The sequence below is a fragment of the Erythrolamprus reginae genome, chromosome 12 (assembly GCF_031021105.1).
Source record: "Erythrolamprus reginae isolate rEryReg1 chromosome 12, rEryReg1.hap1, whole genome shotgun sequence".
NCBI classification, from domain to species: domain Eukaryota; kingdom Metazoa; phylum Chordata; class Lepidosauria; order Squamata; family Dipsadidae; genus Erythrolamprus; species Erythrolamprus reginae.
Window position 1 is genome coordinate 24,358,617 of NC_091961.1, and position 22,629 is coordinate 24,381,245.

Here is a 22,629-nt window from a genome sequence, read left to right on the forward strand (position 1 = left end):
AGTAACTGAATTTAAACATGCCTGGGATAAACATATATCCATTGTAAGATAAAATACAGGAAATAGTATAAGGGCAGACTAGATGGACCATGAGGTCTTTTTCTGCCATCAGTCTTCTATGTTTCTATGTTTCTATCTCATTTATATATACCCATTCCAAGCATTATCCTGGCATAACCTTTTAGCTGGCTGCAGAACGATGCTATAAAAATAGCTAAATAATTTCACAGAGGTTTATTTAGTACCAAACACCAACCAATAAGCTGATAAGTCTTTGATGGATTAATTAGGAGCTAAAAAGACAAAGAATCTCTTTGAGAGCTTATTGTATTATTAATCTGAAAGATTCTTTTCTTTTCCTTTCGGAGAATTTTAAATTTGTTTGCAAAGGACCCCTGGCTTTCAGAAACTGTACTATTCAATTGTGAACCTATCGCCATCTTTCAAGTTTTAATAAAAGTCAATTAGATCAACAGAGACTTCTTTGTGGGCCAGTACAACCACTTGGCTCAGGAAAACTATTTTCTTGAAATCCTTATAAAAAAATTAAATTATTTTATATATCAGATATCTGCTTATATACAGCCTGTCACGTGCTGCTGAATGTGTCTATCCAAGCAAATCAAGCATTTATTTATTTATTTATTTATTTATTTATTTATTTATTTATTTATTTATTTATTTATTTATCAGATTTGTATGCCGCCCCTCTCCGCAGACTCGGGGCGGCTCACAGCAATAATAATACAATGTAAACAAATCTAATATTTAAGTTAATTTAAAACCCCAATTTAGAAACCAATCATACATACTAACATACCATGCATAAATTTTATAAGCCTAGGGGGGAGGGAAAGTGTCAATTCCCCCATGCCTGACGACAGAGGTGGATTTTAAGGAGCTTACGAAAGGCTAGGAGGGTGGGGGCAACTCTGATATCTGGGGGGAGTTGGTTCCAAAGGGTCGGGGCCGCCACAGAGAAGACTCTTCCCCTGGGTCCCGCCAAACGACATTGTTTAGTTGACGGGACCCGGAGAAGGCCAACTCTGTGGGACCTAACTGGTCGCTGGGATTCGTGCGTTAGAAGGCGGTCCCGGAGACCTTTGACAGCATCTGTAATGCATATTATATATTACCCATGGTTGTGGGCACATTACAGGAATAATTGGAACCCACCAATTCAATGATTTCAAAATAGCTGCCAAGTCTCCCAGTCCTGTGAAAGTTGCTTAGGTAACCTTGATTTCTATTGTATATGCTATAATAGGGTATGATTAACTATTACACCTTTAAAAACTATTATTTTTAAAAATATACTGAAAACAAAAGCCACGTGAAGACTATCAGATTCATGAGCTATTGTACTTTATCCCACAAAATAGGATTACATTTATCCAGGCGCTGCCAGGATGAACTGCGTTTGCATAACAGTATTAGCAATGTTTTCAACTTCTAAAAAAAGGCACAAATGTTCAGAGATTTTTAACAGCATGTGTTTCCTAGACAAGCAACTTCAATCTACATCTTCTATTTTGTTAAAGTGCTATTTCTAGAATCTCAAACGTTAATAAAAGCACTTCCTAGGCAACATCAGAAAAGCGCGTGTAAAAAAATGAGACGAACACCATGAGGTTAAGCTAACGAACAAAACATTCACATAAAGTTGATGGCATCTTTGAAAGACCCACAGTGGCATGACAATCAATCCAAATGATATGGAGGGCAACCAAAAGAAAAGGAATTGTAAGAGAACAATGAAGATGCCTTCATAATTTGCATGATTTTATATAGAAAGAGCCAAATCATCGGTTCCATCTTTCTCTTTTACAACACTATTCAACATACTGGTGTCATTCAGAATCATACAGCTAAGAACTGAAGTATACACCACAAAGAAACTGGCAACATCCAGGTTTGTAATTTCAAGAAGTTACAGCTAATCAACATCATAAAGAACACATATAGCATTTTCCCAAAACAGAGACGTTTAATCCTACAGTCCTGATTTTAAATATTTGGGGGATGATGAAAACGTTGTACTTTCCTTCACAGACGTTTTATGCCAATTGTAAAAAAACAATATTATTATTTCTTATCCTTAACCCAAATTGCAACAGACTGATCTAGAAGATTCTGCCAATCAATTTGGAATTAGGCAATAGGTTTCAGAGATAAAAGGTTGTGGGTTTTCTCTAAGTCTGCTAAATGTCCCAAGCATCTCAAATTGGACAATCCTTTAAAATCCGAACTAACAAGTTCTGCAACCCCAAAACATTTGAGAACCTGTTTTCGATGACCACAGAGTGAAACTAGCATTGAAGGGAACACAGCAAATTTGTTGCTTCATCTATTGAAATAGCCCATTTTGATATGCTGACTCTCATTTTTCATCAATATAATTCTGCCTTTAGGTATATGGTGAAAGAAGATTCATGTCTGTTTAATCTTATAATATGCTTTGCAACCCTTTATCCCGGTCGTATCTGAATGTTTTAAAACCAAAAATCCTCCTGATCCTTCTAGGAAAACACGAGCAGCTAAAAAATGATGACAATGGTACCACCTGAATTGACCCCAACCACAATATAATTAGTTATTAATTTAAACTGTAAAAAAGATTCACAGTTCATATGTTCAATATTTTCCCCTAAAGCTTCAAAAAAATCATCTCCAATTTTAGCAAATTTTTTATTTCATTTATTTACTTTAATTTGTATTTTATTTATTGATCACTTTTTGGAAATGCCTATCTCCTTCACAAACTGGGATGGTCAAAGGTGCACTTAATGTTTATTCTTTCCTTACTCCACAACCCATTCCATACTTTACTTACACAAAGAAAAAACACTCCTAAATGAAAACAATTTCTGAAATGCAGTTGAGCAAAGATTTGATTTGACTCTATACTTTGTAAAAGACACTTACGCCCAAACTGGAAGTTACATTCAGCAATTATTGCGTGTATGCTCTCCATTATTAGCATGGGAGCTTGTGTTTGACTATTGACTGTGCTGTACTTTGTCTACTTTTAGGAAACAGTCTGAAAACTTGTGGGTGTTATGTTTTGTTTTATTTTGGAAGGCAGCATATAAATTCCTGAAAATAAGCAATTTTGCTTGTTTTAGTTCAACAAAATAGACTCTCCTCAGCAGATAGTAAAACAAGAATGGTGGAAGGTCTTAAGCATAAAACGTATCAGGACAGACTTAATGAACTCAATCTGTATAGTCTGGAGGACAGAAGAAAAAGGGGGGACATGATCAAAACATTTAAATATGTTAAAGGGTTAAATAAGGTTCAGGAGGGAAGTGTTTTTAATAGGAAAGGGAACACAAGAACAAGGGGACACAATCTGAAGTTAGTTGAGGGAAAGATCAAAAGCAACGTGAGAAAATATTATTTTACTGAAAGAGTAGTAGGATTCTTGGAACAAACTTCCAGCAGACATGATTGGTAAATCCACAGTAACTGAATTTAAACATGCCTGGGATAAACATATATCCATCCTAAGATAAAATACAGGGAATAGTATAAGGGCAGACTAGATGGACCAGGAGGTGTTTTTCTGCTGTCAGTCTTCTATGTTTCTATGATAGATAGAAGGAAATGAGAGGGAAATAGGTACAGCAATGAATCAGTTCTGAGTCAGAAATGCAGGGAGTACAGTATTTTTTGCTCCGTAAGATGCACATAGGTTTAGAGGAATAAAACAAGAGAGACCACAGATAGGTGTCTTCTCACGCCAGCTCTACCTATTGACTCTTGCACTGCAGAAAGATGAGGTGGGCAATGACAAAGACAAAAGAGGTGGGGTTCAGAACTGTTAAAGGACCCTGCCGCCAAAGCCCGGCTGTTATTCACCTTAAGACGTGCAGCTATTTCCACTCACTATTGGGGGGGGTGTTGCACCTTATGGACCAAAAAATACTGTAAGTTCAATGGAAGAAAAAGGAAACTTCCTCTACAGAGTAACTCTGAAAGCTGCATCAGTTTGATGATGATGATGATGACCAAGCAATGATTTATGACAATGGTTACCAAAAATCTCTTTTCCCATCCAAAATATTAAATAAATCCCTGAAAACAAAAATATTTGACCAGCACAAAACATAAACAATGAAATAAGTTTGCATGGATGCGATGAAATAACTTTAGAACGTAGCAAAGGTAATGAAAACTGTAAGAGAACAGAATTTAAATCAACATTTGGTGATATTATGCACGCTTGCAAACAAACATACCTGGCTTTGGTACAGAATTGGTCATTGACTGAGGGACTTTGTCGTTAATTAGTTCAACACATTCACTAGGAAAGAATCCCACCTATAGTGACATACAAAGATAGAAAGAAAAAAGAGAGCTCGTAACCATAGGGCATTTAAGCAATTTCAACAGAATCGTGGAATAAGGATGCATCCACTGATTTCGGAAGGAAAGGATTATTCCAAATCCCTAGATAGTTTTAGTAAAAAAGAGCATTCTTCCCCCTGCTTTATAACCAAGTACAGTAGTACCTCTACCTAAGAACGCCTCTACTTACAAACTTTTCTAGATAAAAACTGGGTGTTCAAATTTTTTTTGCCTCTTCTCAAGAACTATTTTCCACTTACAAACCCAAGCCTCTAAAACTGTAACCAGAAAAGGCAGGGAGAAGCCCCCATGGGATCTCTCTAGGAATCTCCTGGGAGGAAACAGGGCCAGAAGGGGCGGGATGAAGCCTCTGTGGGGCCTCTCTAGGAATCTTCTGGGAGGAAACAGGGCTGGAAAAGGCGGTGAGAAGCCTCCATGGGGCCTCTCTAGAAATCTACTGGGAAGAAACAGGGCCTCCACCCTCCCTGCGGTTTCCCCAATCACACGCATTATTTGTTTTTACATTGATTCCTATGGGAAAAATTGCTTCTTCTTACAAACTTTTCTACTTAAGAACCTGATCACGGAACGAATTAAGTTCATAAGTAGAGGTACTACTGTACTCAATACATATGTATGCTTATACTTTTCAGAAGTCCGATATTGTTCTATGTACAATCCTTGTTTTATTGATCGCATGCAATATTCTAATTTTCTGAGATGGTGGATTTGGGGTTTTCATGAGCTGTACCCCCTACTCGTCACAACGATGACTAATCACGGCTTGAACTAACTTGCCTTGCATGCGCATGCCCTCATCACCTCGAGGTTCGATTACTGCAACGCTCTCTACATGGGGCTACCTTTGAAAAGTGTTCGGAAACTTCAGATCGTGCAGAACGCAGCCGCGAGAGCCATCAGGGGGCTTGCAAGATTCGCCCACGTTTCTTCAACACTCCGTGGCTTGCATTGGCTGCCGATCAGTTTCCAGTCACAATTCAAAGTGTTGGTCATGGCCTTTAAAGCCCTACATGGCAATGGACCATATTACCTCCGAAACCGCCTGCTACCGCACGAATCCCAGCGACCGATAAGGTCCCACAGAGTTGGCCTTCTCCGGGTCCCGGCGACTAAACAATGTCATTTGGCGGGCCCCAGGGGAAGAGCCTTCTTTGTGGTGGCCCCGGCCCTCTGGAACCAACTCCCCCCGGAGATTAGAACTGCCCCCACCCTCCCTGTCTTTCGTAAACTACTCAAGACTCATTTATATTGCCAGGCATGGGGGAGTTGAGATAGCTCTTCCCCCTAGGCCATTACAAGTTATGCATGGTATGTTTGTGTGTATGTTTGGTTTTATAATAGGGGTTTGTAGTTGTTTTTATTATTGGATTGTACATGTTGTGTTTATTGTTGTTGTTAGCTGCCCCGAGTCTACGGAGAGGGGCGGCATACAAATCCAATAAATAATAATAATAATAATTATTATTATTATTATTATTATTATTATTATTATTATTATTATTATGTAATGAGTCTCTCTCATATATTACGTTTCACCTTTTAAGTTGCATTACTGAAATAAATGAAATTTTGCACAACATTCTAATTGTTTGAGTATCGCCTGTAGATGACTGAGACTCTCTAGAGATATTATAAATTCTCATTCTCTTCCATTTTCTCTTACCCTTACATAGTTCGGAAATATTTTCAAATTGTTTCACCAAAATTTATACATTTAAACATATTAGAAAGTAATTTGTTTAGAATCCGTGTCCATCCCCCACAACTTTTAGAGCCTACTGTATTAACAAACCTAGTAGCTGGACATACCTGAAATCCATGTTTTCCCCTCCACCAAGTGGTCAATTCTTTTGGAGGCATATCAATAACAGAAACAATATCTCCAACCTGGAAATTAAGAAATGAAATAGTTTCTCACCGTGACTCAAAACACTGGAAATACAAAATCTTTTAAAATAAATAGTACTAGTTCTTGTCTATTAAATACACACATATGAATTTATGTATTATGAGCGCTACACAATAGACATTTTGTTCATTCATAAAATGCTGGATAGTAGCTAAAACCTGTTAGCATGCAGCATGAAAAAGGAGAATAGAATGGTACATGAGGGCTAATTTGCATACTGGTATATAGTCAGTTTTGGCAGATGGAAGGGAAAATTCATTTAATTGGTATGTTTATTTATTTTATTTTATTTATTTATTTATTTATTGGATTTGTATGCCGCCCCTCTCCGCAGACTCGGGGCGGCTAACAACAGCAATAAAACAGCATATAATAATAATAATCCAATACTAAAACAGTTAAAAACCCTTATTATAAAACCAAACATACGTACAGACATACCATGCATAAAATTGTAGAGGCCTAGGGGGAAAGAGTGTCTCAATTCCCCCATGCCTGGCAGCAGAGGTGGGTTTTAAGCAGCTTACGAAAGGCAAGGAGGGTGGGGGCAATTCTAAACTCTGGGGGGAGTTGGTTCCAGAGGGCCGGGGCCGCCACAGAGAAGGCTCTTCCCCTGGGTCCTGCCAAGCGACATTGTTTAGTTGACGGGACCCGGAGAAGACCCACTCTGTGGGACCTAACTGGTCGCTGGGATTCATGCAGCAGAAGGCAGTCCCTGAGATAATCTGGTCCGGTGCCATGAAGGGCTTTATAGGTCATAACTAACACTTTGAATTGTGACCGGAAACTGATCAGCAACCAATGCAGACTGCGGAGTGTTGGTGTAACATGGGCATATTTGGGAAAGCCCATGATTGCTCTCGCAGCTGCATTCTGCACGATCTGAAGTTTCTGAACACTTTTCAAAGGTAACCCCATGTAGAGAGCGTTACAGTAGTCAAGCCTCGAGGTGATGAGGGCATGAGCGACTGTGAGCAGTGACTCCCGGTCCAAATAGGGCCGCAACCAGGCGAACCTGGGCGAATCTGCATCACAGAAAGAAGGCGTATTCTCTTAATGTTAAAGTTCGTGAGGGAATATATATATATATATATATATATTGTTCATAGATAGAATATTTAGGATTAGGATAGGATCTAAATGAAGTACAAGAACTGTGTATATATGTTATGACTTAAGAAGAGAAATATAATTCTGTTGTCAAATTGTTATTTGTGAAAACATGAAAGACGTTCCACCAAGAAGAAGAAATAAAATGCGTAACTTATATTGGAATCAGTGTATTTATGTGCCCGATATACATTGTGTTGCACAATTCTGCTATGATAATACTCTGCTAAGTGAAGTGAAGAAGATTACTTAAAAAACATAAATTTATTAGAAAGCTAACAAAAACTAAAATAAGCTGGTAGTTAAACTGAAAGTCTAGCTACATTGGAAACATAAGTGTGTAAGGAACAAACTAATTGAATATACAGTGATCCCTCGGTTAGCGCGGGGGTTACGTTCCAAGACCTCCCGCGCTAACCGATTTCCGCGTTATACTGGATGCGGAAGTAAAAACACCATCTGCGCATGCGCGCCCTTTGTTCCATGGCCGCACATGCGCAGAAGGTGGAGCGACGCAAGTTCGGAGGCTGGCAATGCAATGGTGATTTTTCCGGGCTCCTCGCCGCTACCCACAGGGCAGCGCTGGCGGCAATGGCAATGGCAACCCTCCCTCCTTCCCTCCTTCCCTTCTCTCCCTCCCTCCTTCCCTCCTTCCTTCCTCTCACCGGCTTTCTGGGGACAGCGCTGGCGGCAATGGCAATGGCAACCCTCCCTCCTTCCCTCCTTCCCTTCTCTCCCTCCCTCCTTCCCTCCTTCCTTCCTCTCACCGGCTTTCTTGGGGCAGCGCTGGCGGCAATGGCAATGGCAACCCTCCCTCCTTTTGCTGATTTTGGCCAATCAGCAATCAGTATGACGTCATCGGGCGGGAAAAACCGTGGTGTAGGAAAAAAAACGCGGACTTATTTTTTAATTAATATTTTTTGAAAAACCGCGTTGCAGCGTTTCGCGCTAATCGAGAACGCGCAAATCGAGGGATCACTGTAGTCCTTTACTTAAGGTGGGCCACTTGGTGACTATTTAAATCAGCTCCCCCAGGAGATTAGGATTGCCCCCACCATCCCTGCCTTTCCCAAACTTCTTAAAACCCATCTCCCCCAGGCTTATATAGTTTTATGTATGGTATGCTTGTGTTGTATGTTTTTAAAATAATGGCTTTTTAGATATTTTTAAAAGATTAGAATTGTTCATTGTACACTGTTTTATTGTTGTTGTGAGCCGCCCCGAGTCTGCAGAGAGGGGCGGCATTCAAATCAAATCAAATCAAATCAAAAATAATAAAGTTACAACGAGCCAAATAAAGGTGCTTTATATCCTGGATTCAAATTTCTAACAGACATTCCCCACTCATGGTCAACTGGTCATGTAATCACATCTTGGGTGTTTATCAACTGGTCTGCATTTATGATATTTGCAGCCTCCCACAGTTATGTGACCATAATTTATGGGATTTGCTGAAAACAGGCTGATTACTTCTGATTCCTTGCCCCCAAAAAAGTCTACTGTAGATAATGGGTTTATTTAACAATCATGGTGATTCGCTTAATGACTGCCACAAAAAATGTCACATCAAGTCCATCAAGTGATGACCTGCTTAATGGCCAGCAACAACCATTTCTAGCCTCAGTTATGGTCATATGTCAAGGATTACTTCTACTTAAAAATCTTCACTTACTTATCTATCTGTTCCAACGTGTTGTTGTTTTTTCAAGCGACAACTGGACTTTCTGGTTTTTCTTTGAAGACATTTCACTTCTCCTCCAAGAAGCTTCAAAGAAAAACCAGAAAGTCCAGTTGTCTCTTGAAAACAATCCAGAGAGGGGCAGCATATAAATCCAATTAATTAAATGAATGAATGAATGAATGAATGAATAAAGCAAGCAAGCAAGCAAGCAAGCAAGCAAGCAAGCAAGCAAGCAAGCAAGCAAGCAAGCAAGCAAGCAAGCAAGCAAGCAAGCAAGCAAGCAAGCAAGCAAGCAAGCAAGCAAGCAAGCAAGCAAGCAAGCAAGCAAGCAAGCAGCTTTGGGACAACCATGACTGAGACTTTGGCCATTTGAAGGAAACACAAGAAAACAGTGGCTTTCTCTGGGCATGCACTAAAATAAATATATATTTATCTTCCCGTTATTTACCTCAAAGGAGAGTTCATCTGCTGCCTGGGCAATGTATCTCTTGATAACATGAGCAGCTGCAATAGCAGGAACATTAATGGACGACTCCTCGTGAACCAGGAGGCGATTCCCCTTGTTATCAATCTGCAAGGCAAGGTAGACGGTGAGAAAGCCAAGAACGTGCAGCATCGAGCAATTTATGCTTATTAACACATTTACAGAGGAGGATTTGATGATGATTTGTAAAGAAAGCAGAGGTGAACAGTTTCCGGTCACAATTCAAAGTGTTGCTCATGACCTTTAAAGCCCTACATGGCAATGGACCAGATTACCTCCGGAACCGCCTGCTACCGCACGAATCCCAGTGACCATTAAGGTCCCACGGAGTTGGCCTTCTCCGGGTCCCGTCGACTAAACAATGTCGTTTGGCGGGCCCCAGGGGAAGAGCCTTCTCTGTGGTGGCCCCGGCCCTCTGGAATCAACTCCCCCCGGAGATTAGAACCCCCACCCTCCCTGTCTTTCGTAAACTACTCAAGACTCATTTATACCGCCAGGCATGGGGGAGTTGAGATAGCTCTTCCCCCTAGGCCATTACAAGTTATGCATGGTATGTTTGTGTGTATGTTTGGTTTTATAATAAGGGTTTTTAGTTGTTTTTATTATTGGATTGTACATGTTGTGTTTATTATTGTTGTTAGCCGCCCCGAGTCTGCGGAGAGGGGTGGCATACAAATCCAATAAATTATTATTATTATTATTATTATTATTATTATTATTATTATTATTATTATTATTAAACAGAGCTGCCTGCTGAAAAAAGTGCAAAAAGAATCTACAACCAGTGTGGTACAAAATAAGCACTGGGCAGTACAACCAACTTCTGCAGAAAGTAAGAGCTCTATTTTACAGGGGTTCCACTACTTCCTGGAGAAGGCAGTTCCAGTTAGCCCTTGAGTAGTAGGAGGAGAGATCATTTGAGCTGGCCTCTCCTTTCTGGAATACCCCTTAATATCTCAAGCCACTGAGGGAGGCCTTGATTAGTTTGCATAGTTATATCATTGATACATTATCCACTGCTCTCCTAAACTGTGCAAGAGGTGCCATCAACTTTTTGACTTGGTTCTGGGGGCCATGAAGGTTTACACAGGGCAAAATAATCTATAACTGAATTCCTGCAAGATGAAGGTTAGCTGTTCACTACAATTCCCAAAGGTGCTTCTTCAAGTAGTGACTGGACTTTGTGGGGTGTTTTATTGAAGACATTTCACTTTTTATCCAACAAGCTTCTTCAGCTCTTGGTGGGGAAGGGTTTCTGACCTCTCCAGGGTTTCCTCTTGATACCAATTATCCATCAAAGAACAGGCCTGTGAACTGTTAAGACACCTTGGACTCGTAACTACTACTATAGCGACAGGTAGGAAATTAGGGGTTGGGAGGAAGCAGAGTTGTCCATCCGAGTGCCAGATGCAGCCCTACCTGGAATCTGAGGCCCTGGATAAGTGACTCGAGGCCTAATTACTCTACACCTAGACTACTGCAAGGTGTTGTGTCATGGGGCTGCCTTTGAGAATTTCATCTGCTCACTCTCAGCTGCAGACGGAGTGTATGTAACAATCTACACTTGACCAGCACGGTCTATATGAGCCATAATCTCAATGAAGAGGACTTTTTGGTCAGTGGCTTGATTCAGGGGGATCTATATCAGCGAACCTATGGCACGGGTGCCACAGGTGGCATTCGGAGCCATATCTGCTAGCACACGAGCCGTTGCCCTAGCTCAGCTCCAACGTGCATATGTGTGCTGGCCAACTGATACTGGGCACACACAGAGGCTCTGGGAGGACGTTTTTGGCTTCCAGAGAGCCTCCGGGGGGATGGAGAAAGGCGTTTTTACCCTGCCCCTGGCTCCAGGGAAGTCTTTAGAGCCTGGGACAGGTGAAACACGAGCCTACTGGGCCCACCAGAAGTTGGAAAACAGGCTATTCCTGGCCTCCAGAGGGCCTCCGGGGGGCAGGGGAAGCTGTTTTTGCCCTCCCCAGGCACTGAATTATGGGTATGGGAACTTGCACATGAGCAATAGCGCGCACACATGCTCTTTTGGCACCCGAGGAAAAAAAAGGTTTATCTATCTATCTATCTATCTATCTCTCTCTCTCTCTCTCTCTCTCTCTCTCTCTCTCTCTCTCTCTCTCTCTCTCTCTCTCTCTCTCTCTCTCTATCTATCTATCTATCTATCTATCTATCTATCTATTGGATTTGTATGCCGCCCCTCTCCGTAGACTCAGGGCGGCTAACAACAGTAATAAAAAACATCATATAAATCCAATACTAAAACAACTAAAAAACCCTTATTGTAAAACCAAACATCCATCACTGATCTGTATAATTAAGGATGAGGATGTACTCCTGCTTTTATCTTGGGTAACCTAAGAGCAGAGGGCCTGACTGGCATTTTCGAATACAGAAACCTTCCTTATTTCCATTCAATGTGCTGCTGGCAGACTGGTAAGACACAAAGCATTTGATGAATTAAAGAGGTGGTGAAGTGGGCTCTTGTACCTCCATCCATGTGAGAGCAGGACCGCAATTTATCTTGTTACCAGCAATGGATGAGAGTCGAGACAGGTAAGCCATCAGCATCTGGGTAACAAGCTGCAAAAGGAAAAAAAAATGTGATAATTCTACTGATGCAGGGAATCCCGACTCCTGTATTTTAGGGGATATCACTGAAGCAATATCTCCCTCCCCCCCTCCCTCTCTTCCTTCCTCCCTCTCTCTCTCTGAGAGGGAGAGGGGGGAGAATGAATGTCTCCCTATACCAGGGGTAAGCAAAGTTGGCTCTTCTATGACATGTGGACTTCAACTCCCAGAATTCTTGAACTAGCATGATTGGCTCAGGAATTCTGGGAGTTGAAGTCCACAAGTCATAGAAGGGCCAACTTTGCCTATCCCTGCTCTATATAATTCAGAGGCACCAGGCTAAAACCAGGAAACAGTGAATGCTAGACACATCTTAGGATGGCTGGGCGACTTTGGGCCTATCACTCTCTTCTAGCTCAACCCCTGTTCTCCATGGGGTAAAAATAGGAGAGAAAGGAACATTAAGCATGTTTGCTGCCTTGAGTTGTTTGTAAAAGAAAATAAAGGAGGGATATAAATAAATAATGACATGAAAAACTCAGAAACATCCTTTCATAACTAGCACTTCCTTATTTTACCTCCGGATTATCCTTCAGGGCATCCGAACGGGGTAGCTCTGACAGCTGAGAAAAGCGTCGATCATAAATACATAAGTGAAGATGTTTATCCAGCACTCTAAAGTCTTCATAACTCCTCTTCACAATCCAGCTCTTGCCCTGCAGACAGGGAAGGGGAAGAAAAAAATTAGTGTCGTTTAATTTATTCATTCACAAATGTACAAGGAATCTGTGAACCTGATTAATTATCATCATTCCACAAATAATCACATTTGTCACTCAACCAGGCTTTGCTAATCAGTTTCAACCTCTAATTACAATTCCTTGTAGAATATAGTATTTGAATGAACACCAATATACAGTGGTACCTCTACTTAGGAACTTAATTTGTTCCGTGACCAGGTTCTTAAGTAGAAAAGTTTGTAAGAAGCAGCAATTTTTCCCATAGGAATCAATGTAAAAGCAAATAATGTATGCGATTAGGGAAACCACAGGGAGGGTAGGGGCCCTATTTCCTCCCAGGAGATTCCTAGAGAAGCCCCATGGAGGCTTCTCCCCACCTTTTCCGACCCTGTTTCCTCCCAGGAGATTCCTAGAGAGGCCCCACAGAGGCTTCTCCCTGCCTTTTCCGGTTACAGTTTCAGAGACTCGGGTTTGTAAATGGAAAATGGTTCTTGAGAAGAGGCAAAAAAAATCTTGAACACCCAGTTCTTATCTAGAAAAGTTCGTAAGTAGAGGCATTCTTAGGTAGAGGTACCACTGTATTAGAATGGCAGGTACAATTTTCAAGAATAACCTCCTCCTATGCCAGAAGAGCTAGGTTTTTGATCAAGATGTGCTACCTGTTCTAACATATGCCAGGGGAACATGGACACTAACCTCACAACTGATACAAAAGCTACAAGTGTCGCAAAGAGCTATGGAAAGATACATGCTCGGCATCACAAGACAAGATAGAAAGACCTGCATGTGGATTAGAGAATAAACAAAAATAGAGGATGCCATCAAAAGAGTTAAATTATTGAAATGGAAATGGGCTGGTCACATAGCACGAAGATCTGGTGGCAGAAGGGTGACCCCAAGACAGCCATAGAATGGATTTCATTTGATAAACAGTGTCCACAAAAGAGACATAAAACAAGATGGAGCGACAACATCATCAAATATCGCTGATCCAAATGACGAAGGAAAGCCCAAGATTGTATTGGCTGGAAAAATGCAGAAGAGGACTTCATCCTACAGTGGATAGACAGTGAATAGGATGATGATAATGATAAGGATGAGGACGATATTTGACATATTAAGGCTGCCCAGCTCATATTCTGATATATGAGCTGGGCAGCTTAATATGTCAAATTAAATAAATTCCAGCACCTCTTTTTAACAGAAAGAAAAATGTATTCCAGTTAGTTAAACGTATCTTTGAATGCTGAGATATTAGAACTAAAGTTGGCATGAATATTTAGTAGTTACTCAAACTCAATGACAAGAAGGACACCAAGTAATACATGGCAAGCACCATCATCCTTGGAGTCTCTGAAATCGGAATTAAAATATTAATGGCAGTTGAAGAAACTATTCTGCATCTGAAATGTGAGAATTGGCTTGATCAACAATAGTTCGGGGGCGGATATGTGTGTGCATGAAGGAATCTCCAACCGATGATCTCTCTTGAAAACTCAAATGCTACCATAAAAAAACTTTTGAATTCAAATACTTCCAAATCATATCAAATGGTGTGGAGAGGCAAAAAGCAAACAAACAAATCGGGAAAACAATTTAACACTGGCAATAGCTATGACAAAGTATCTCACGAAGTCACTTAGGTAGATGTATTTTACTAAGGCATTTATCCCACTCCTGAATATGGATGCCTTCTGTGTTAAATTCTCAAGCCAATCCTTTGGAAGCACATTCAACTGCAGATAAGTATCTGAATAATATGTTTGCCGAGGCAAATTATGATTAAGAAGTGTGAAAAGGGAAAAAAAGACCACATAAACAGGTAACCCGAGAATAATAAGGGGTTTCCAGCATTCAAAATTGTAGTGCTGGGCTATTTTTCTTGATTAAATCTCCTTCTGAATGGCAGGATGAAAAACATACAACTTAAGCCTCTATTTGAAAAGAGATTTGCTGCTTTCAACACTTCATTACATTCCAGTCGCTCTTTACAAACTTCTAATTTAAACCATTTGCTATCAGTCACACTTCCATGTAAAACATATAAGTACAATAGGTCAGGGAGGGAGGGAAGGAGGGTGAGATAAGTGCCAGCAATTCTGGTTTAAGAGTATTGAGTGCAGCACCCAGGCATAAATCTGTAGCACGCAGCATTTTTAAGTGGCACAATATTTGAAATACTGAACAGCCAAATGATGAAAACTGCTAAGGAAATGGATTGGTATCTCTTTTGTAGATGGGGCTGTGAATCCATCAACCAATATAATGAAAGGTTTTCTCCCCTCTCGATGAAAGCATCTCCAGTTAAGTGTGTTACTTACTGGTTGAATAGCATTTTCCATCTATGTATCCTGAAATTATTTAGAATTCCTCAGTGTCGATAAATTTATTTGACTGTTTCAAAGTGGTAAGCAGGTTACTCAAGGTTACTCACAAAAGATACTATAATAGAACATTTCTGACTAATAGGTATGCCTCACTGAGAATACTCCAGATAGTATTAATCAGCAAAACTTTCCTGTTCTTTATATGTTGATATTCCTGGGGGGGGGGGGGGGGTGATATTCCTGGAGGGGTCTGTAATATGGTAAATGATTTAGCTTTACTAGATAAATGGTCAAAGCAATGGAAAGTGCAATTTAATGTTTCCAAATGTAAAATAATGCACTTGGGGAAAAGGAAACCTCAATCTGAGTATTGCATTGGCAGTTCTGTGTTAGCAAAAACTTCAGAAGAGAAGGATTTAGGGGTAGTGATTTCTGACAGTCTCAAAATGGGTGAGCAGTGTGGTCGGGCAGTAGGAAAAGCAAGTAGGATGCTTGGCTGCATAGCTAGAGGTATAACAAGCAGGAAGAGGGAGATTGTGATCCCCTTATATAGAGTGCTGGTGAGACCACATTTGGAGTATTGTGTTCAGTTCTGGAGACCTCACCTACAAAAAGATATTGACAAAATTGAACGGGTCCAAAGACGGGCTACAAGAATGGTGGAAGGTCTTAAGTATAAAACGTATCAGGAAAGACTTAATGAACTCAATCTGTATAGTCTGGAGGACAGAAGGAAAAGGGGGGACATGATCGAAACATTTAAATATGTTAAAGGGTTAAATAAGGTTCAGGAGGGAAGTGTTTTTAATAGGAAAGTGAACACAAGAACAAGGGGACACAATCTGAAGTTAGTTGGGGGAAAGATCAAAGGCAACATGAGAAAATATTATTTTACTGAAAGAGTAGTAGATCCTTGGAACAAACTTCCATCAGACGTGGTTGGTAAATCCACAGTAACCGAATTTAAACATGCCTGGGATAAACATATATCCATTGTAAGATAAAATACAGGAAATAATATAAGGGCAGACTAGATGGACCATGAGGTCTTTTTCTGCCGTCAGTCTTCTATGTTTCTATGTTTCTATGTTTATAAGTAACTGCATTGGGATGACTTTCTATGGGTGAGGAAAAGTTTGAATTACCATAGCTATGAAGACTCCTCTGGAAAAGTCTGAGACGGGATCTTTTCATACCTATCATTGAAGACTTTCTGTTTAGTGCTAAAAGAAAAATGTAAGGTACTAATAACTCCATGGATGGTGCATTAAAACCTTTAGCTGAGAAATATCTGGATGGATACCTCTCAGCATTTCCATAATTTAGATACAGCCTCTCCTAGTGTGCTATTCCCCAGATAACTTAAACCGAGAATTGTCATACAAAACACCATGTCAGCAATTCTGGCAATCGTGGCTCAAAATTCATTCAAAAAGCACCTCTGGGTGAAAATGGGACCTAGTATCAAATGGTATGAAGTCGTTAAATGGAAATAGTTGGTCCATGTAGGAGACGGGGTAGCAGAAACTGGGGGTGGAGTTAAAACAGGCATCAGCCTAGAATCCCTACGTAGCCATAAGTGATGTCCTACTTCCTTTGAATTCTATTGGTCTTTATCCAAATACAAGCAGGTGCTAACCGTTAGTTGAGAAAATTCCCATGCATAGGCATGACTTGCAATAAATCAGTTTAATTGGACCTCGTCTTTCCCATCTGACAGTTACAAACCTAACAACATTTATAAAGTACAGTATGTGCTATTTTTATCAACCACAACTACCGTAGTTAGCTCCTCATGAACATTGAAGGAACAACTTGTGAGCTTATGAAGATGGGGCTCTTTTAAAGACTTGAAAGGAAGACACTTCATATGAAACAACCGTCTTGGGGACCATGGCTTATTTACATCTAATCTCACATTGATGGAAGAGGAGATGATGAGTTCATTTACAGCTGCCACCAAGAAAGCAATAGAGAACCACTTCTGCCTTGACACAAAAGCAACAACCTGGTCACATCCATGCAGTTACAAGGAGTCCAAGAAGGAAGACTTTGCTTTGCTTTTCACACCTACCGTATTATGTTCCAGGGGTATTCAGTCAGGTATAACCTTTCTCTCTCTGATTCAGAGTTAAACAGCACCTTGCTCCATGATAAACAGAAAGAACAGCCAAAGTACATCACTCACTGAAACTGTAATTGCTGGCCTTTTGTCCAGTTTCTCAACACAACTGCCTGACATATTCTTTGGGCTTAAAGGGAGAAAAAACCAAGCTGGGACAAATGGTTGCAATTACCAAAGCTAAAACATTGTTCAGTCTGCTGAAAACAAGAAAAGTAAAATCTAACAAGCAGGTCTGACCTGAAGTTTTAGTTCAGCTAAAAAAAAAAAAACCCAGAAAGGCTTTTCAATGTGCAGCCGCTGCAAAGAAGGTATAAAAGACACGAGAGACAAACAGCAGACGTGCTAGAGATGCTTTGTCCGCTTTCGTACACCGCGGATTCATCTGTTGAGAAAACGGATGTGCCTTATCAGGACAACAGGAGAAATAACCGACACGGCAAAATTGGTTATCTAATGAATTAATGCAACGTTTCTCTTAGCTGTTTAATTCCTATTCTCCCCTTGGCAAACTGTCTTTGCCAGTTTTCAATATACAATGACATACGGTTCCATTTTCCAATCCAATTTAACCCCCCAATGCAAAGCCTGAACATTGCTTTTTATCATTTTTTGTGGTGATGGAAGAGGAGAAGGAGGAGGACATGGTGATTAAAAGACTTCTCACCAGTTTATCTGAGCTAGGGCCATTGTGATAGCATGAGATGATACATAGGAAACCCAGGAAAAGGAGTAGAATTTCTCACTCATACCCAATCTTAGGTGGTTGAGTCGGGAAACAAGGCTGTTGTGTTAGTCAAAAGTCCTCCTCATTTTTGTTTCAAGCAACCAATAACTTAAAGTTTAAGTTTAAGTTTAATCAGATTTGTATGCTGCCCCTCTCCGCAGACTCGGGGCGGCTCACAGCAAAAATAGCTTGTTAACATGAAGAAAGAAAAAGAGACAGGTAAACTTAAATAAGATCCCACATAGCTGGTCTCCTCCAGGTCCCATCTGCTAAACAGTGTCGCCTGGTGGGCCCGTGAGGAAGGGCCTTCTCTATGGATGCCCCTGCTCTGGAACCAACTATCCCCTAAGACTGCCCCCACTCTTATTGACCTTCTGGAAAGCATTGAAGATCTGGCTTTTCCGGCAGGCCTGGGGCCGTTGATCTTGCAATTTTATGAGGTCCGTCCTTGTATGTATATATGTTTTTAACTGTTTTTTTCTCAATCTTTTATGATGTTTAAAATATATTTTATATACTGTTGTAAGCCATCCAGAATCCTTCGGGAATTGGGCAGCATAGAAATTAAAACAAACAAACAAACAAGCTTGTTACGAATACGAACTCTCTCCCCACCCTCTAAAAGAAAGGTGTTTCTAGATTACAGGTACTAAGTGGGACTAAAAGTCAGATAATTTCAAGTAGGCCATGTTAAAGGTAGAGTGTATGAAAGCCAGGATTTTTTTTAAAAGCCTACTTATCTGCTTACAAAGTTGATAAATTGAAGCGCATTCAGCGAGCTACTCAGTGAAGGGAGAGAAACACATTTTCCAGTCCAGAAGTTTCAATCGGGCTATTGCTAGAATGACTCATTTCTTTGGCTTTCTAGATGCTCCGCTTATTTGCAACAAATTGCTTCTAAGCAGCCGAGGCCTTTGAAAAGTACATGGAGAGATGCCAGACTAATAAGCTAATTTCTGGATCCAATTTAACCAATGACCGTCTTCCACTGGCACATTTGGCTCTTCAGATTTTATAAACAGTGGTGACAAGCCCAAGACTTTTCTTTGAGTTCAATCGCCATGTCAATTTCCTCTTTGTGAAAGTCATGGCCTTCCATGCCCTTGATTATTGTTTTGAAAGTGACTGGGGAATGTCAACATTTGTCTCTATTAGGAACAACAACATTTGTTCAAGGCCAGATGACACCTGAGCCCCAGCAAAGGGCCTTGAATATACTCAGATTTTTTCTTGCTACCTATCTGTCTGGGTCCCCCCCAAACACCAACACCAACCAAAAAGAGTAGCCAGACACACTGGTAAAAAGCAAAGGCAGTTTATATACTGGAAAGCAAACACAGGTAACAAAAACTGTTCTTACAGACAGGAACACGATGAAGCTTCACAGAGGTTTCACGAAGGCCAGGCAATAAAACAGGATTCTTGCTGGCAAAAACAACGCTGGAGATAATAAAACCCACGCCTCCCCCAAGTCTTCCAGACTTCTAGGCCACAAGCCAAGATCAGAGACGCCGAGAATTGAAGCAAGGTCACAGGACTCCCAGTTGATAACTCTCCACGAGACTGTAAGGGCGGGCCTGCCTTTTCAACCCTGCTGAGGAGAACCACACCCAAACCTAGCTGTTGCCAATTCAGGGATGGAAATACCTTTCTAATTGGCCCCGTCTTTGAGCTGCTCGTCACTGCCTCATGTCTATTATAGCCTGTGCGTCTTCATCCAATGAATCCAGGCTACTAGCTGGGGACAGCCCCCCCCCCTGGGGGTCTCAGGCTGCTCTCCCTCCTCCTCTTCCTGACATTCCTCTCCCCCGTCTGCCTGGTCCTCCCCCTCCTGTTCACTGTCCTCCTCCTCTGGGCATGGATCCGGCAGAGATCCAGCCGGTCCCTGAGGAGCCTCAGGTTGAATCACAACACCTATATTATTCTATTTTGCGTTCATCCTCCAGAAACTACAGTTAACCCATCTACACTGGCTGGAAAACCAGGAAAAACAGGAAAATATTACAAGTGGGAAAATGTCAGCATCCTGCATTGCCTATCAAAGAACAAAAGATTTTTCTGTAATTCTATCTTGGACTTCAAGGAAGCATGGAAGATCCTTCAAAAATGTGAATAAATCTTTCTAATATATAACTAAAAATAGTTTTAATATGGAAAGGCAGAGATACTCGCCTTCCGTAAAATGTTGAAGACTCACCTTTGCCGCCAGGCGTGGGGGGATTAATCTTCCCCCTCCTTTTTTGCTGACCTTATTATATTTATTATGTTTTTTTTATTTAGTAGTTGGACTGAGTGTGTATGACTGTGTAGTAGTTAAGTTTTTATAATGTATTTTTAAATTAGGATTTTGTTTCAATTTTTTAACATTAGATTTGTATCTATATTGTATTGCTATTGTGTTGTGAGCCGCCCCGAGTCTTCGGAGAGAGATGGCATACAAATCTAATAAATAATAATAATAATAATAATAATTATTATTATTATTATTATTATTATTATTATTATTATTATTATTATTATACTGCCCAGCGGGATGCAAGTGTGATGGATGGTAGAGAAATGTGATTGATAAATAAATAACAAAATATTTTGAAAAAATATAGTACCACTGAGATTATTTGATTGGAAAACTTATTTTTTTCCTGTAAAGCACAAGTGAATAAGGAAACAAGAATATTTCTTGGAACAAGGAAGCATTAAGCAGCCGTTTGGCATGCAAGTGTGATGGATGGTAGAGAAATATGATAGATAAATAAATAACAAAATATTTTGAAAAATATAGTACCACTGAGATTATTTGATTGGAAAACTATTTTTTTCCTGTAAAGCACAAGTGGATAAGGAACTAAGAATATTTCTTGGAACAAGGAAGCATTAAGCAGCCATTTGGTTCAGATTTCTCCTAATTTCAATTGCCTTGCATATATTGACAATATAGTATACAGTGATCCCCCGAGTTTCGCGATCTTGATCTTTGCGAAACGCTATATCGTGATTTTTCCACCCGATGACGTCACTCCCTTCCTTTCTCATCTTTCTTTCTCTCTCTCTTTCTCTATCTTGCTTCTTCCTCTCTCACACTCTCTTCCTCCCTCTCTCATCTCTTTCTTTCCTTCTCTCTCTTTCTCTATCTCTCCCCCTCTTGCTCTCGAGCGGCGGGTGGCACCCAGGGAAGGTTCCTTCGGCCGCCCACCAGCTGATCTGCTCGGCAGCGCAGTAGCAGCGAGGAGCCGAAGATGGGGTTTCCCCTTTGCGTGGGCAACGGGGAAACCCCATCTTTGGCTCCTCGCTGCTACTGCGCTGCCGAGCAGATCAGCTGGTGGGCGGCCGAAGGAACCTTCCCTGGGTCTTCAACTCCCAGAGCGGCGGACAAGCGGGCAGGCAGGCAGCTCCTCAGCTGCTGGGTCTTCCCAGGTGCGGAAGTAAAAACACCATCTGCGCATGCGCGGCCATGGAAAAAGGGGCGCGCATGCGCAGATGGTGTTTTTACTTCCGCACCGCTACATCGCGAGAAATCGATTATCGCGAGGGGTCTTGGAACGGAACCCTCGCGATAATCGGGGGATCACTGTACAGTGTTCCCTCGATTTTCGCGGGGGATGCGTTCCGAGATCGCCCGCGAAAGTCGAATTTCCACGAAGTAGAGATGCGGAAGTAAATACACCATTTTTGGCCTTCCCTTAACACTTTAAACCCCTAAATTACCATTTCCCATTCCCTTAACAACCATTTACTCACCATTATTACTGGTACTCACCATTGAATAAGACATTTAGTGATCCTGATATTTATAAACATAATTATTTATTAACAATAATTATTTTTTTGTTATTTAGTTGCAAAATTTATTAGTTTGGCGATGATGTATGATGTCATCGGGTGGAAAAAACCGTGGTATAGAAAAAAAACCCACAAAGTATTTTTTAATTAATATTTTTTGAAAAAACGTGGTATAGGCTATTCGCGAATTTCGAACCCGCGAAAATCGAGGGAACGCTGTATATTGAAAAAAAGCATAGATGCAATCCACTAAAATAACCAGCATAGCATTTGATTTTAGGTTACTCATATCAGTGAGTCAAAAAACACTACATGGGGAAATTGCCAAAAAACTATCAAGTAATTTTTTAACAGAATATACAATAGCTATGGGCCATGAAACACACATCCTTTGCTTAACAAATTCTAGTGAATTTATTTTGTATAAGTCATTAAAATTCTATTAAAAATGAAAAAAAAAAGAATATACTGTACACAGATTTTCCCTCCTAAAAGAAGGGATGTGCTGTAACCGATCAAATTTGCTGGACGCTTGGAAAGGTGTACCTGGGGACATAGTTCCCTCTAAGCTGAGCAGTGAGCAATCGCTCACTTAAAAATCATCATCAACTCAGAGTTTTCCAAACCTGCCCAGAAGCCGAGAGGGAAAGAGTGAGAGGGAAGGAGAGAGAGAGGAAGAGAGAGAAACAGATAGAAAAAAGAGAGGAAGGAAAAGAGAAAGAAAAAGAATGGGAGTAAGGAAGAGAGAAAGAAAATCAAAATCTAGTTTGAAACTAGCTCAACTATTTAAGTGGC

General features: G+C 40.7%; 1 protein-coding gene across 3 annotated transcripts in view; it reads right to left on the reverse strand.

Moving 5' to 3' along the window:
* ARHGAP32 (Rho GTPase activating protein 32) overlaps positions 1–22,629 on the reverse strand; it is a 265,471-nt gene that overhangs the window by 84,499 nt on the left and 158,343 nt on the right. For all 3 annotated transcript variants that reach the window (XM_070765689.1, XM_070765693.1, XM_070765690.1), the window contains exons 6-10: positions 12,717–12,854; positions 12,058–12,150; positions 9,520–9,642; positions 6,181–6,258; positions 4,242–4,323 (exon numbers count right to left, since the gene is read on the reverse strand). In XM_070765689.1, the coding sequence (XP_070621790.1) occupies positions 4,242–4,323; positions 6,181–6,258; positions 9,520–9,642; positions 12,058–12,150; positions 12,717–12,854 (514 nt within the window). The remainder of the gene's footprint in view (positions 1–4,241; positions 4,324–6,180; positions 6,259–9,519; positions 9,643–12,057; positions 12,151–12,716; positions 12,855–22,629) is intronic.